Source organism: Carlito syrichta, unplaced genomic scaffold (assembly GCF_000164805.1).
Source record: "Carlito syrichta isolate Samal-C Ts95f unplaced genomic scaffold, Tarsius_syrichta-2.0.1 Scaffold290302, whole genome shotgun sequence".
NCBI lineage: Eukaryota > Metazoa > Chordata > Mammalia > Primates > Tarsiidae > Carlito > Carlito syrichta.
Window position 1 is genome coordinate 24,177 of NW_007234398.1, and position 15,080 is coordinate 39,256.

The following is a 15,080-nucleotide window of genomic DNA, read 5'->3' on the forward strand; positions in this document are numbered from 1 at the left end:
GACCTCATCTCTACAATAAATCAAAATGAGCCGGGCGTGGTAGCGCACGCCTGTAGTTCCAGCTACTTGGACGGCTGAGGCGGAAGGATCGCTGGAGCCCAGCAGGTCGAGGCTGCGGTGTCCGGGAGCGGCCACTGCACTCCAGTCTGGGCGACGGAGTGAGACTCCAACTCAAAAAAAAAAAAAAATTCAGGACCCGCCTGGGCAACTTGGCAAGACCTCATCTCTACAACAAATCAAAAATGAAAGAAATACAGCCGGGCTCGGTGGCTCAGCCTGTAATCCCGCGCCTTTGGGAGGCTCAGGTGAGTGGATTGCCTGAGCCTGCGGGTTCGAGACCCGCCTGGGCAGCGAGACCTCATCTCTACAATATAAATCAAAAATTAGCCAGGCATGGTAGCGTGCGCCTGTAGTTCCAGCTACTTGGAAGGCTGAGGCGGAATGATCGCCGGAGCTCAGCAGGTTGAGGCTGGGGTGATCGGGAGTGGCTACTGCACTCCAGTCTGGGTGACAGAGTGAGACTCCAACCCCCCCCCAAAAAAAGAATACTCCTGTTTACAGTTAGGGCCTACCAGATAATCCAGAATAATCCCTCCATCTCAAAATTCTTAAGTTGAGTGCAATGGCTTACTCCTGTAATTTCAACACTTTGGGAGGCTGAAGCAGGAGGATTGCTTGAGCCCAGGAGTTCAAGACCAGTCTGGACAACATAGTGAGACCTTGTTTCTACAAAATGTTTAAAAATTAGCTAGGCAAAAAAACCATCAAGAGAGCATGGAGACAGCCTACAGACTGGGAAAAAGTATTTGCCAACTCCAGGTCTGACAAAGGCTTAACATCTACAAGGAACTCAAAGGATCTACAAGGATCTCAAACGTGCTGAAAAGAAAAAACAAACAACCCCATTATAAAATGGGCAAAAGATATGAACAGACACTTCACAAAAGAAGACATTTGAGCAGCCAACAAACACATGAAGAAATGCTCAACCTCACTAATCATCAGGGAGATGCAAATCAAAACCACACTGAGATACCACCTAACTCCAGTCAGAATGGCAATTATGAACAACTCAAAAAATAACAGCTGCTGGAGAGGGTGTGGTGAAAAGGGAACACTTTTACACTGTTGGTGGGAGTGTAAACTAGTGCAACCTCTGTGGAAAGCAGTGTGGCGATTCCTAAAAGCTCTAAAAATTGACCTTCCATATGACCCTGCAATCCCCCTACTGGGAATACACCCTGAAGACCTCAAATCACTCTATAAAAAAGATACCTGCACACGTATGTTTATCGCAGCGGTGTTCACAATAGCAAGAACCTGGAAACAACCATGCTACCCATCAAAAGAGGACTGGATTAAAAAAATGTGGTACATATACACAATGGAATAGTACGCAGCCATAAAAAAGAACAAAATCATGAATTTCGCAGCAACCTGGATGGAACTAGAGTCTATAATACTGAGTGACCTCTCACAGAAACAAAGATCCGAGTATCGCATGTTCTCACTCATATAATGGACCTTGAACATCCAATGTAATACTATAAGAAAATGACTGACGGTACTGGGAAACTATGGGGGGGGAGGGGGATGGGATTAACAGTCGCAAATATCTGTCTGGGGAATGGGGAAACACCTCTTATCAACAGGGTGCCTGAATGAAATGTAATTGTACACCTAATCCTTAACTGTACCCCACAAAATCATAATAAAAAATATTGATTAAAAAAAAATTAGCTAGGTGTGGTGGCATGGGCCTGAAATCCCAGTTACTCGGAAGGCTAAGGTAGAAGGATTGCCTGAGCCCAGAAGGTCAAGGCTGTGGTGAGCCATGATCATGCCACTGCACCCCAACCTGGGCAACGGAGCAAGACCCTGACCAAAAAAAATCTTAACTTCATCACATCCACAATATATAATATATATAATATATATAAAGTATATAATATATTTTGCTATATAAAGTAACATTCGCCGGGCTCGGTGACTCAGTCTGTAATCCCGCGCCTTTGGGAGACTTAGGTGAGTGGATTGCCTGAGCCCGCGGGTTCGAGACCCGCCTGGGCAGTGAGACCTCATCTCTACAATAAATCAAAAAATCAGCTGGGCGTGTTAGTGCATGCCTGTAATTCCGGCTACTTGGAAGGCTGAGGCGGAAGGATCGCCGGAGCCCAGCAGGTCGAGGCTGCGGTGGCCGGGAGCGGCCATTGCACTCCAGTCTGGGTGACAGAGTGAGACTCCAACTCAAAAAAAAAAAAAAAAAAAAAGAAATCTTGTTATTTGCAAGAATGGAACTGGAGGTCATTATGTCAAGTGAAATAAACCAAGCTCAGAAAGTTAAATATCCCATATGTGGGAGGTGAAAACGTTGATGTTATGAAGGCAGAGAGTAGAATGATGGTTACCAGAGGGCAGAAGGGAGAGGGGATCAAAAGAGATTGGTGAATGGGTACAAACATACAGTTAGATAAAAAAAGAAAAAAGTTTCAGTGTTTGGTAGCACAGTAGAGTGACTATAGTTAACACTAATTTACTGTATATTTCAAAGTAGCAAGAAGAGAAGATTTGAAAGATTTCCAACACAAGGAAATGATGATGTATATCCCAGCTACTCTGATTGCACATTATAAGCATGTATCAAAATATCATAATACCTCATCCATATGTGCAATTATTATGTGTCAGGAATAAAAAAGAAGATAGCATTGTGTTTATGTAACCACACAATGTCTAAAGTAAGAAGAAATAGTACTGTGACGTAGAAGCTAGTATGATAAAATTATATTTAACACATGTGCATAAACATTGACTTTTATATACCTAAATAAATCAAAATCATGGTTTTATTGTGTAATATCTTGCTAGAAATACACAATAGAGAGCATAATTCATGGGCACAATTATGTCAGGTTACAAAAATATTTAGGACACATATTATACCCCCTGTGATAGTGTATTATGAAGCATATTCTCTTGAATTGAGGGTATGTATATATCACACATACTACTTAGTTGTCCTAGAACTTAGTTTGTTTACACTATATTTAAAATTTCACAGAAATCAGAAAAGCCCTTTATATAATTTTCCATATTCCTTTGCATAAAGAGTTTGGTATCAGTTTCTATTATAATACTTTTTTATGGGAAATCTTTTCCTAAAGCATCAAACTTGAACAGTTTCTTCTTGGTTGGGTTCAATGGATTCCATGATACTATCTTAGGTCAGGTTTATATACATAGAGGCTAAGAAAGCACATGATTTATTCAGAGTATGTTCTTTAGGCTGAACCTGTAAGGGAATAAGAGGAGAGGGAAGGAAAAAGAGGCATCATGAGATGTAGTTTCATGTGGAGTCAAGCCTTGGCCTGATTCAGGGCAAATGAGTATGGGAATGGGGAGGGGTCTCGGGTTTGCAAATTGTACTGTGAAGTTGTCCTGACTTGAGGGAGGAAACTGTACTCTTGTATCCCTATATAAATCCACCACTGACTACCCCCCAAGAGGGTAGAGTAACCCCCTACGCATCTCCAGGCATGTTGGTGCTATGGCAGGCCAAGGGCAAGGCTCTGGAAAAACTCTCAGGTGTAAGCTGTTTGCTTCAGCACTTGCAGCAGCTGAAGGATCAGGGTGAAGCACTAACTGTGTCTACTCCACATAATGAGGACGTGCAAATATGGGAAGATGTTGCTCTGATGCATTCATAGGGCTTCTCTTCTGAACTCCTCTCATGACTATATTCACATGGTTTTTCTGCTGCAGGCATTTTATAACATACACTCAGATCTGACTTCTCTGAGAAGGCTTTCTCATGGTCAAGAAGCATATCGATTCTCTTTTGGGTAGGAATACTTCTTGGATGCATACTGCAAGCTGATTTCTGGGTGTAGCCTTTCCCACAGTCACTGCATTTATAAGGCTTAGCTCGAGGATGAGTACTCGTGCTTATTCAGACTTGATCTTGGCCTTGTCACACTCAGTGCATGCATAGGACTTCTCTCCTGTGTGAATTTACGGATGCTGCTGGAGCTGGTATTTGCTTGTGAAGGCTTTCCCACGGTCACCACATTCATAAAGCTTCTCTCCCATGTGAATTCTCTGCTATGTGATCAAAACTGACTTGTATGTGAAGGGCTTCCCATACTCAGGACATAGATAGAATTTCTCTCCAGTGTGAGTCTTCTGGTATGCAAGGAGATTTGATTTTTTTGGTGAGACTTTCTCATATTTTGTGCACATATAGGGTTTTTCTCCTGTGTGGGTTTTCCTATGCTCGTGGAGTTGGGACTTGGAAGGAAATCCCACAGTCACGCATTCAGAAGGCTGCACTCCATGTGTAATCAAGTATGTCTTTTGGATGAAGGCCTGTCCACATTCAGTACATCTAAAGGGTTTCTTTCCTGTGTGGATTCTCTGGTGCAACCTGAGTATTGACTGAAAGCTTTCTCACATTCACTGGATTCATAGGGCTTCTTCTCAGAATGAATAATCTGATGTGTGAAGAGGTATGACTTCTTTTTGTTGTTGTTTTTCAGTCAGGGTCTCACTCTGCCACCCAGGCTGGAATGCAATGGCAAGATCACGGCTCACTGCAGCCCCAACCCCTCGGGTTCAGGTGATCCTTCCACCTCAGCCTCCTAAGTAGCTGGGACTACAGGTATGCACCACCACATCCAGCTGATTTTTTGTCTCTGCTTTTTTTGTCTTATCAGAGATAAGGTCTTGCTATGCTGCCCAGGCTGGTCTTGAAATCCTGGGCTCGAGCACTCCTACCTCAGCCTCCCAAAGTGCTGGGATTACAGGCGTGAGTCACGGCACCTGGCCAAGAGACTTCTGAGGGAAGACCTTCCCACATTGGGTGCATATGTAGGTTATCCTCTCAGTGAGGCATTTTGGATGAGGAACGTGTTCTTATTTATGGTCGAGGACTTTTCCGCATTGATTAGGTTCACAAAATTTCTCACCTGTATGAGAATTAATATGGTTAGTATAAGAAAAACTGTAAGTAAAACCTGACTATGACCAATAATCTCAAGGTTTTTCTTGCATAGCTTCTATTAGGATTTTTAAGTTTTAATTATGCTTCAAACCCTTTCCAAATGAATGACATTTAAGGGGTTATTTTTGTGTGTGAACTTGGGCTCATGTAAGTTGTTTTTCCAATGTACTTTTAATCATAATCTCTCTCCCTATTCAATATGTTCTTGTTAATGGAAGCAAATGACTCAAAGGTTATTTTCATTTTGCTTATATTTCTATCTGTTCATCATCTTGCCAAAATTTTTGTTAAAAATGGAAACAGCTAATTATCCCTCTTGAATTCACTCACTGTCTCACTGTGAAATAAAGCTTTTACAGAAATTCACAATTACAGGGTTTCAATCTCACATTTTCCTCCTAAAAGGAGAAGAAGGTGAAATTGAAGCATAAAACAGCCTAGTATATAGGAGCTACATACAACTGATCCAGATTGAACACAGGGAAATCAGATGATGATGATAATAATGGTTCTGATGATATGCTATACACTTATACAACACTATAACATGCCAGGCACTGTACTAGGTGACACACTAGTACATACATACATACATTTAAACTCATTTAATCCTCATAGCAACTCTGTGAGGTAAATACAATTACAGATGCTTTTAGAAGCAACAACTGAAGCTCAGAATGGGTAAAGACTTCACCCAAGATGACATAGGTAATATGTGGGATAGATTGGACTTAAACCAATCCAGTCCATCTCCACTTATATAGGCTATCCGGTACCCAGTTAGTTCTTACAGCAGCTCAGCTTCATTCTAAGTAATAAACACATCAATTTACCCAGGAGGGGAAATCACTAATGCTTCAATTATTTCCATAAAAGATGAACTATAGTAGGTTTTCAATATTTATAGAATAAATAATTTACACCATCATCTAATTTTTACATCTTAAGATACTGAGCATGATCTGATCATGAAATCTAGTTTGTTTTCCTCTTTTAGTTAGGCTAAAATACTGGCATCTAGAACCTTGTCTTGTCCCCAAAACATCACTATTTGTTTACTCTTATGCTGTACTTTTATACACATAAATCTCCCTTCATTGATTCTGTAGACCTTAAGCATGCCAATTCATCAGCACGGATTGGGAACTTTTCCAAACTTTGTACTTTCTTTAGTGTGTGTGTATGTGTGTGTGCACACATACATATACACACACACCCCTACCTCTTTTACTAGCGCTGACAATATTTAGTTACAACTACCACTCTTCAATGTAAAAAGTCCATGCCTGAGCTGAAAAAATATTATCTTTAAAACTCCTAAGCCCACAGACTTCATAAACAGCGTGTAAATGAAGTCATTAGTCTGGTAAAATAGCTATGTAGGTGAGTTTGCATTCTACTAGTCACGAATATTTACTAAAAAAAAGTTTATTCCCAAATGCAATCATTATTCACATATTATCTCCCATTAAGTTTGCTCTTTCTGCTCCTTTGTACCAATTCAAAAGGTTCCCATGATTCACAGACTAGTTAAGAGTCCTATGCTCTGAAAATTAATCTCACAGTGTCACCACACCTCTAGGGAGACATGATTTTCTCAGAATTTTAAAAGCAGACACTATCTGTGCTACCTACTTTGATGATTTTTAAATAATAGTTGTCCACATGATTGGAATGGTTAGTGCACAAAGGCTAAATTCTTTTTGTTTTCTAAGTCATGTATCCTTTCCTACTAACAATCCGTTTCTTTGATTTCTTTTCAACACTGAAGCAAAACACTCCAGTTTGCCTGTCTCCACAAAAACCAATGATTTCAGGACTTGAACTAGTGTTTTCCTTATTCCACTAGAAAAATTAAGAATAAAACATTGGCCAAGCACAGTGGCTCACGTCTATAATTCCAGCACTTTGGGAGGCTGAGGTGAGAAGATTGCCTGAACCCAGGGGCTTGAGACCAGCCTGGGCAACTTGGCGAGACCTCATCTCTACAATGAATTTTAAAAAATGAGGGCGTGGTAGCACATGCCTGTAGTTCCAGCTACCTGGAAGACTGAGGCGGAAGGATTGCCTGAGCCCAGCAGGTTGAGGCTGCGGTGGCTGTGAGTGTGCCAGTGCACTCCAGCCTGGGCAATAGAGTGAGACTCTGATTCAAAAAAAAAAAAAGAAGAATGAAATATTGTTATTGTTCTTATTCTTAAAGATTTTAAAAAAGATTTAGGAGGGAAATTATCATATATTATGCAACTTGAAAACATATTGTTCGTGTATAAATATTTTTGGAAGAAAACTTAAGAAACCATTACCATTGGTAGTTCCTGGAGAGGGGGTTGGGGAGACAAAGATGGAAGTGAGATTTTTCACTGTGTACTTTCATATTTTTGAATTTCAAACTTTGCGAATGCATTCCCTCTCCAAAAAAATTAAATTAAAACTTAAAGGGGAAAAAGTTATCAATAGTTTTGAGTTTCTGTGGGATGAGAGATGACATAAATGGGACTTGACATTTGAATACTTCCGAAAAGAGAAAAAAGGCAAGAATTCCAGAGTGAAAAGCAGGAGATATATTAGAATCCAGAAGAACTTAGGTGAGAAAATGTTCTGATTTGGGCAATGGCATTTCCAATTTATTTATTTATATTTTAGATTCAGGGGGTACACATGAGTGTTTACTACATGAACATATTGTGGAGTGGTGGGAATTGGGTCTCACCATTTCCCAGATAGTGAACATTGTGCCCCATAGATAGTTTCTGAACCCTAGCTCTCCTGTCCCCTTCTCCCTTATTAGTGTCCCCATTGTCTATTATTTCCATCTTTGTGACCTTTGGCTCCCACATGTGAGTGAGAATGTGTGGTGTTTGGATTTCTGTTTCTGAGTCAGTTTACTTAGGATGACGATCTCCAGCTCCATCCATGTTGCTGCAAAGTAATTGATTTCTTTCTTTTTTATGACTGCTTAGTATTCCATGGTGAATATATACCACATTTTCATTATCTACTGCTCAATTGATGGGCATTTAGGTTGATTCCACGTCTTTGCAATTGTGAATTGTGCTGTGATGAACTTGCAGGTGCAGGTGTCTTTTTTATATAACCACATCTGTTCCTTTGGGTAGATACCTAGTAGTGGGATTGCTGGATCAATGATCTACTTTTAGTTCTTTGAGTAATTTTCAAACCACTTTCTGTAGAGGTTGTACTAATTTACACTCCCACCAACAGTGTATAAGTGTTTCCTTTTCTCTGCATTTACTCTAGCATCTATTGTTTTTTGATTTTTTAATAATGGCCATTCTGACTGGTGTAAGGTGGTATGTCATTGTGGTTTTAGTTTGTATTTCCCTGATTATGAGTCATATTGAACATTTTTTCATATGTTTGTTGGCCATTTATATTCTTCTTTGGAGAGGTATCTGTTCATGATTTTGCCCACTTTTTAATGGGGTTATTTGGTTTTTTTCTTGCTGATTTGTTTGAGTTCTTTGTAGATTCTGGATATTAGTCCTTTGTCAGATGTATGGTTTGTGAATATCTTCTCCCATTCTACAGGTTGCCTATTTGCTCTATTGGTTATTTCTTTTGCTGTGCAGAAGCTTTTTAATTTAATTAAATCCTACTTGTTTATTTTTGTTTTGTTGCATTTACTTTGGGAATTTAGCCGTAAATTATTTGCCTAGGTTGATGTCCATAAGAGTTTTTTCTAGGTTTTCTTCTAGGGTTTTTATGGTTTCGGGTCTGACATTTAAGTCTTTGATCAATCTTGAGTTCATTTTTTTATATGCGGAGAGACAGGGATCAAGTTACATTTTTTTTTTTTTGCATGTAACTATCCACTTTTCCCAGCACCAGATACTAATATATCAAATAAAAGAATTGAATAGCTGTGAGAAACATCATTTTTACACAGGTAAATATGATACTATAGCACAGTTATAACGCAAAGACTAAAGGTACAGTGGGTCCTCTGTATCATGGGTTCTGCATCCATGGATTCAACCAACTTGCAGATGCATCCAAACAATGGATGGTTGCATCTGTACTGAACATGTATAGACCTTTTTCTTGTCAGTATTCTGTAAACAATATAGTATAGCAACTATTTACATAGCATTTCTGTTGTATTAGGGATTATAAGTAATCTAGAGATGATGTAAAGTATATGAGAGGAGGTGTATAGGGTATATGCAAGTACTACTATGCCATTTTATATCAGAGACTTGAGCATCTGTGAATTTTCGCATGGGGAGTTGGGGAGGTCCTGGAATCAATCCCCTGTGGATACCTAGGGACAGCTATAGAGAAATCAATAGAATAGAAAAATAAAACAGTTCAGAATGGAGGGAAGACTCCTTTAGCTCGTTCCCTGTTTAGCCTGGGGATACTCATCAGCGGTGCTTGCGGCTGCAGTGTTTACCCCGAGCTTTAAAAAAAAAAATGAGGTGAGTGGATTGCCTGAGCCCGCGGGTTCGAGACCCGCCTGGGCAACTTGGCGAGACCTCATCTCTACAATAAATCAAAAATTAGCCGGGCATGGTGGCGCGCACCTGTAGTTCCAGCTACTTGGAAGGCAGAGGCGGAAGGATCGCCGGAGCCCAGCAGTCGAGGCTGCGGTGGCCGGGAGCGGCCACTGTACTCCAGTCTGGGCAACAGAGTGAGACTCCAACTCAAAAAAAAAAATGAATACGGGCCTGTAGTTCTAGCTATTTGGAAGGCTGAGGTGGAAGAATCGCTGGAGTCTGGCAGGTCGACGCTGGGGTGGCCGTGAGTGTGCCACTGCACTCCAGCCTGGGCGACAGAGTGAGACTCCAGCTAAAAAAAAAAAAAGTGAATTAAAAATAGTAATACCCTTCCCCTCCTCCTCCTCCTCCTCCTTCTCCTCCTTTTCCTCCTTCTGTAATTCTTGTTAGGATTAGAGACAAGTTCTATGTAGAAATAACTCCAGCTGGGCTCGGTGGCTCAGCCTGTAATCCCGTGCTTTTGGGAGGCTGAGGTGAGTGGATTGACTGAACCCGCGGGTTTGAGACCCGCCTGGGCAACTTGGCGAGACCTCATCTCTACAATAAATCAAAAAATTAGCCGGGCATGGTAGCACGTGCCTGTAGTTCCAGCTACTTGGAAGGCTGAGGCGGAAGGATCGCCGGAGCCCAGCAGGTCGAGGCTGCGGTGGCCGCCACTGCACTCCAGTCTGGGCGACAGAGTGAGACTCCAATTCAAAAATAAATAAATAAATAAATAGCTCCAAGAACAGTTTTTATACTTTATTTTTACATTGAAAACCAGTCAGATTTGCTTCAGCCTCAAAGAGCGTGTTTGTGTAAAATTAAATGAACATGGCAGGAAGCTGCACTTTTTTTTTTTAAACAGGTAAATTAAGGAAGAAATTCTATAAAAGGAAGAGCACAGGACAGTATACAGGGCCCTAGCTAAGGGCCCTTCAGTTAGAGGGAATGAAGGAAGGAAAGTCTGTAAAGATAAGAAAACAAACAAGGTACAAATCAATAAGAAAAGGACAAACATCTGTGGTTAGAAATAGATATAACAATAGGAACAAGCAATTCACAGAAGGGAATCCCATGTGGATAACAAATATAATTAAATGTTCAAAGGAGCTAATTAGAAGAGAAAGGGAACGAAAGTATGAACACCATGAGGTAAGCAGCTGGGGCTGAGGCCTAGGGCGGCGAGGAAGAGTATAGATTCCGATGGCAGTGCTGACAGACAGGAATCCATGTGAGGCCGTTTGTGGGGACAGTTCGAGAAGCTAGAAAGGAAATGAAACAAAGGGGGATTAAGCAGGAGCAAGAATGGGACACTGATTTGGACAGGAGGCAGATCCATAAAAACCTGGAGACATAAGAACTGAATCTAAGACCATGGGGGTCAAGGGACAGAAGGAGCACAAAATGTTAGGGAAGATAAAACAAGAAAGGGGGGTGGTCCTTGAAAGAGCAACTTGGCGTTTGATCCAGAGTGCAAGAATGGGGGAGAGGAGGCAGATCACTCTCCTGCCAAAAAGCCAAGCAAAGAAGACAATGGATATTGGCAAGGGTCATACTTGGAGATGGCATTTAGGTATCTGAGGGGCTAGTGCTATCTCCAAAAGTTTAGAACTTTCTAGATGGTTATCTTCACAGCCTTTCAAAGGCACTGGCCTCTCCTAGGAAAAGTGTGATTGACTTCGATGTCCCCATTTGCCTTGATCACTCACCTGAACAGCTCTGATGGGGGGCTTCTCCCTCCAGCATCCATGTTCCCTCTCCTTGCTCCAACTTGAAGGTGGCCTCTGGCTTGGGAATTTGGTACTCTGTTAACAGGATTGGGTCCAGCTGATTGGGTTTCAAGGGCCTTTCATTGGCACTCACTTGCTCTTCAGAAAAGCAACCACATTTCACTGAGAACAGAGTCATAATCACAGAGGTGAAAAGGGACTGAAGAAGCCCAGACAAATCAAGGATGGTACCATCATGCAGTCTAGACGTCAGGCAGCACTCAGCAGCTGAGAATAGAAACGCCCTCACTGGGGCCCCTCGCAGATACATAGGGTGGCTGTGCTTACCCACTGAGAGCAGGTGACTGTAGTTCTCCAGTGTCACATCCCAGTACAGGTGTCTCTGAGCACGGTCCAAGTGCTGCCACTTCTCTCTGCTGAAGTCCACGGTCACATCCTCAAATGACACTGACACCTGTAACAACACAATCCTGTTCAAGCAGCATGGTCAGCACTGCGGGATGGAAGAAAATAGGCAGGAAGTTTTTTTCATGCATTTTCACCACAATATCCCATATGTCATGCCTATTAAATACCTAGTTATACCTAACATTGTGTAGGATAAAAATAGCTAATGAAAATTTCTTCCATTTATTGTGTATTAAATTCAATCAGCAAATCCATGTTTCCACTCAATCTCAGGTTTTCTTCTAGTTTCTTGAACATGAGGAATACAGTTATAATAACTGTTTAAATGTCCTTGTCTACTAATTCTATCATCTGTGGCCTTTTTAGGTTAGTTTTGATTGATTTTTCTCTTCATTATGGGCCATACTTTCCTGATATTTTACATGCCTGGGTAATTTCTTATTGGATGTCAGAAGTTGTGAATTCTACTTTTTTGGGTTCTGAATACTTCTGAAGTCCTATACATATTCTTGAGCTTTGTCTTGGGATGCAGTTAGGTTACTTGCAAAAACTTTAATTTTTTCAGGTTGTATTTTTAAGCTTTGTTAAGTAGGACCAGAGTAGCATTTAGTTTAGGGCTAATTTTGTCACGCTATTAAGGGAAAAACTTCTGACTACCTGATGCTCCATGAATTATGAGGCTATCCACGCTGACTGGTGGGAACAGGCATTATTTCTGGCTCTGTGTGAGCTCTGCCAAGATTGTCCTTTCCTTGGCATTAAGTAATTTCTGCACATACATGTGCAGATCAGTCAGTGCTCAAATGAATCTTCTGCAGTTCCACAGTTTTTTCTCTATGCAGCTCTCTCTTTGGTATTCTATCCTGCATACTCCAGCCACCTACCTAGACTGCCAGGATCCACCTGGGGACCTTTTCCTTATGCTGTAGCCTAGAAACTTTTTCCAGGTTGTAAGTTGGGGCATTCATAGCGCTGATCTTACTTGAGTCTTATTTCTCATGGATCAGTGTCTTTCAGTGCCTGGTCTTCAATGTCTTGATAATTTTGTTTTATATAATTTGTCTGTGTTTCTTTTTAGTTTTTTCTATTGGAATGGCAAATCTGTTCCCTGTTACTCCACCTTGGTCAGAAGTACAAGCATGGTCAGATCTTTTATGTTAAAAATATTGTGTCTTTTATAAGAACTGTATTTCAGGGTTACCCACAGTTGATGATGTGAAGTTGTTCTTTATAGAAGTATTCCAGCTAATAAATAGAGAGGAAGGGATTGCATTAAAATATTACCATTTTGCAAATCCTAGTGAAATGATGGACCTAGGCAATGATCGTAAATGGATGATAAAAATTAAGAGAAAGGCTGCAGATAATTCTATAACCTATAGATCAGGTTCACAATACCTGAACCTGCTGATTAATCTTAGAACTTAAAGATATCAAGGAATTATGAACCTCCTGGTAAGATACAAGTAGTGGCACACAACACTACTTATACAGTATTTTTGCAAAAAAGAAAAAAATCAGACCTGCATCTGTTCAAGCCTCTAGAGCTAACTAACAGTTTACATGAAGTGGAGGACAGAAGAACAACGATGTAGATTTTCGTGGTGATAGAACTGTTTTGTATCTTCACTGTGGTGGTGAATATACATACCTATGCATGTGATAAAATCATACAGAACTAAATACGCAAACACACATAAATGAATACACGAATGGAGGCTAGAGGAGCATATGCAATGTAATCACAAGGATGCAGTAAGCCAAATCCAGACTATGAGGCATCCTATAGGACATATGGCTCTGTTTCTTTCTTTTTTTTTTTTTTGAGTTGGAGTCTCACTCCGTCGCCCAGGCTGGAGTGCAGTGGTACACTCATGGCCACCCCAGCTTGGCTCTGGTAATCCTTCCACCTCAGTCTTCCGAGTATCCGGAACTATAGGAGTGCACTGCCATGCCTGGTTAATTTTTTGATTTATTGTAGAGATGAGGTCTCACCATGTTGTTGAGTCTGGTCTTGAACCTGTAGGCTCAGGCAATCCTCTCACCTTGGCCTTCCAAAGTGCTGGGATTATAGGTCTGAGCCACCACACCTGGCCTGGTTCTGTTTCTTAACAAATAAATAGCCAGGGAAAATATGAAGGGTAACCTCTCTAGAGTAGTGGAGATCTAAGAAATAGATCAAACAAGTTGGGTGTGGTGGCTCAGACCTGTGATCCCAGCACTTTGGGAGACTGAGATGGGAGGAGTGCTTTAGCCTAAAAGCTAAAGACCAACCTGGGCAAGATAGTAAGACCTTGACTCTACAAAAAATTCAAGAATTCAGCCTGATGTGGTGGCATGCACCTGTAGTCTTAGCTACTCAGGGGGCTGAGGAAGGAGGATTGTTTGAGCCCAGGAGTTTGAGGCTGTGGTGAGCCATGATCATGTCACTCCACTTCAGCCTGGGCAACAGAGTGGGACCCTGACTTAAGAAGAAAAAAAAAAAAAAAAATCAAACAAGTGCAATGCGTGGCCCTTTGGTTCCTGATTGATTTTTCAAAGGCATGAATTAAATATGCTCAATTGATTTGGGGGTAATGTACAAAAGCAATTCAATGAAAGAAGTACAGACTTTTCAACAAATGACACTAAAACAATGGGCTATTGTAGGCAAATAAATGAACCTCAACATAAATCTCACAGCTTATACAAAATATAATTCAAAATGGACCATGAGCCTAAACATAGAACACAAAATTATAAAACTTTTGTTGGAATTCATCAAAGTTAAAAACTTTTGCTCTGTGAAAGATCATGTAAAGAGGGTGAAAAGACAAGCTACAGACAGGGAGAAAATATTTGCAAACCACATATCTGACAAAGGATTGTGTTTTAGACTATATAAAGAACTCTTAAAAGTCAACAGTAAAATGACAATCCATTAGAAAACAGGCAAAATATATGAAGAGACATTTCACCAAAAAGCATATACAACAACAAACAAGCACATGAAAAGATGTTCAGCATCATTAGCTGTTAGGGAATTGTACATGAAAACCACAGTGAGATGCCTATCAGAATTACTAAAATGAAAAACAGTGACAATGTCAAATGCTGGTGAGGATAGAGAAATTGTATTACTCAAACACTGCTGGCGAGAGTGTAAAATGTAAAATGCTACAGTCACTCTAGAAAATGGTCTGGAAATTTCATTTGTTTATTCATTTATTTATTTATTTATTCATTTATTGTAGAGACGAGGTCTCGCCAAGTTGCCCAGGTTGATCTTGAACCCGCCAGCTCAGGTAATCTACTCGCCTTGACCCTCCAAAGTGCTGGGATTACAGGCTGAGCCACCAAGCCTGGCCGTGAAATTTCTTATAAAATTCAACAGGCGGCCAGGCCCAGTGGCTCAAGCCTGTAATCCCAGCACTTTGGGAGGCCGAGGCTAGAGAATTGCCTGAG

The 15,080-nt window shown here is 40.9% G+C and overlaps 1 protein-coding gene across 1 annotated transcript in view; it reads right to left on the reverse strand.

Annotated features, from left to right (window-relative positions):
- Positions 1-10,671: 10,671 nt before the first annotated feature.
- LOC103256583 (zinc finger protein 41-like) overlaps positions 10,672-15,080 on the reverse strand; it is a 9,488-nt gene continuing 5,079 nt past the window's right edge. Inside the window, exons 2-4 of the mRNA XM_021710582.1 lie at positions 11,556-11,698; positions 11,208-11,303; positions 10,672-10,760 (exon numbers count right to left, since the gene is read on the reverse strand). Coding sequence (XP_021566257.1) covers positions 10,672-10,760; positions 11,208-11,303; positions 11,556-11,698 — 328 coding nt within the window. The remainder of the gene's footprint in view (positions 10,761-11,207; positions 11,304-11,555; positions 11,699-15,080) is intronic.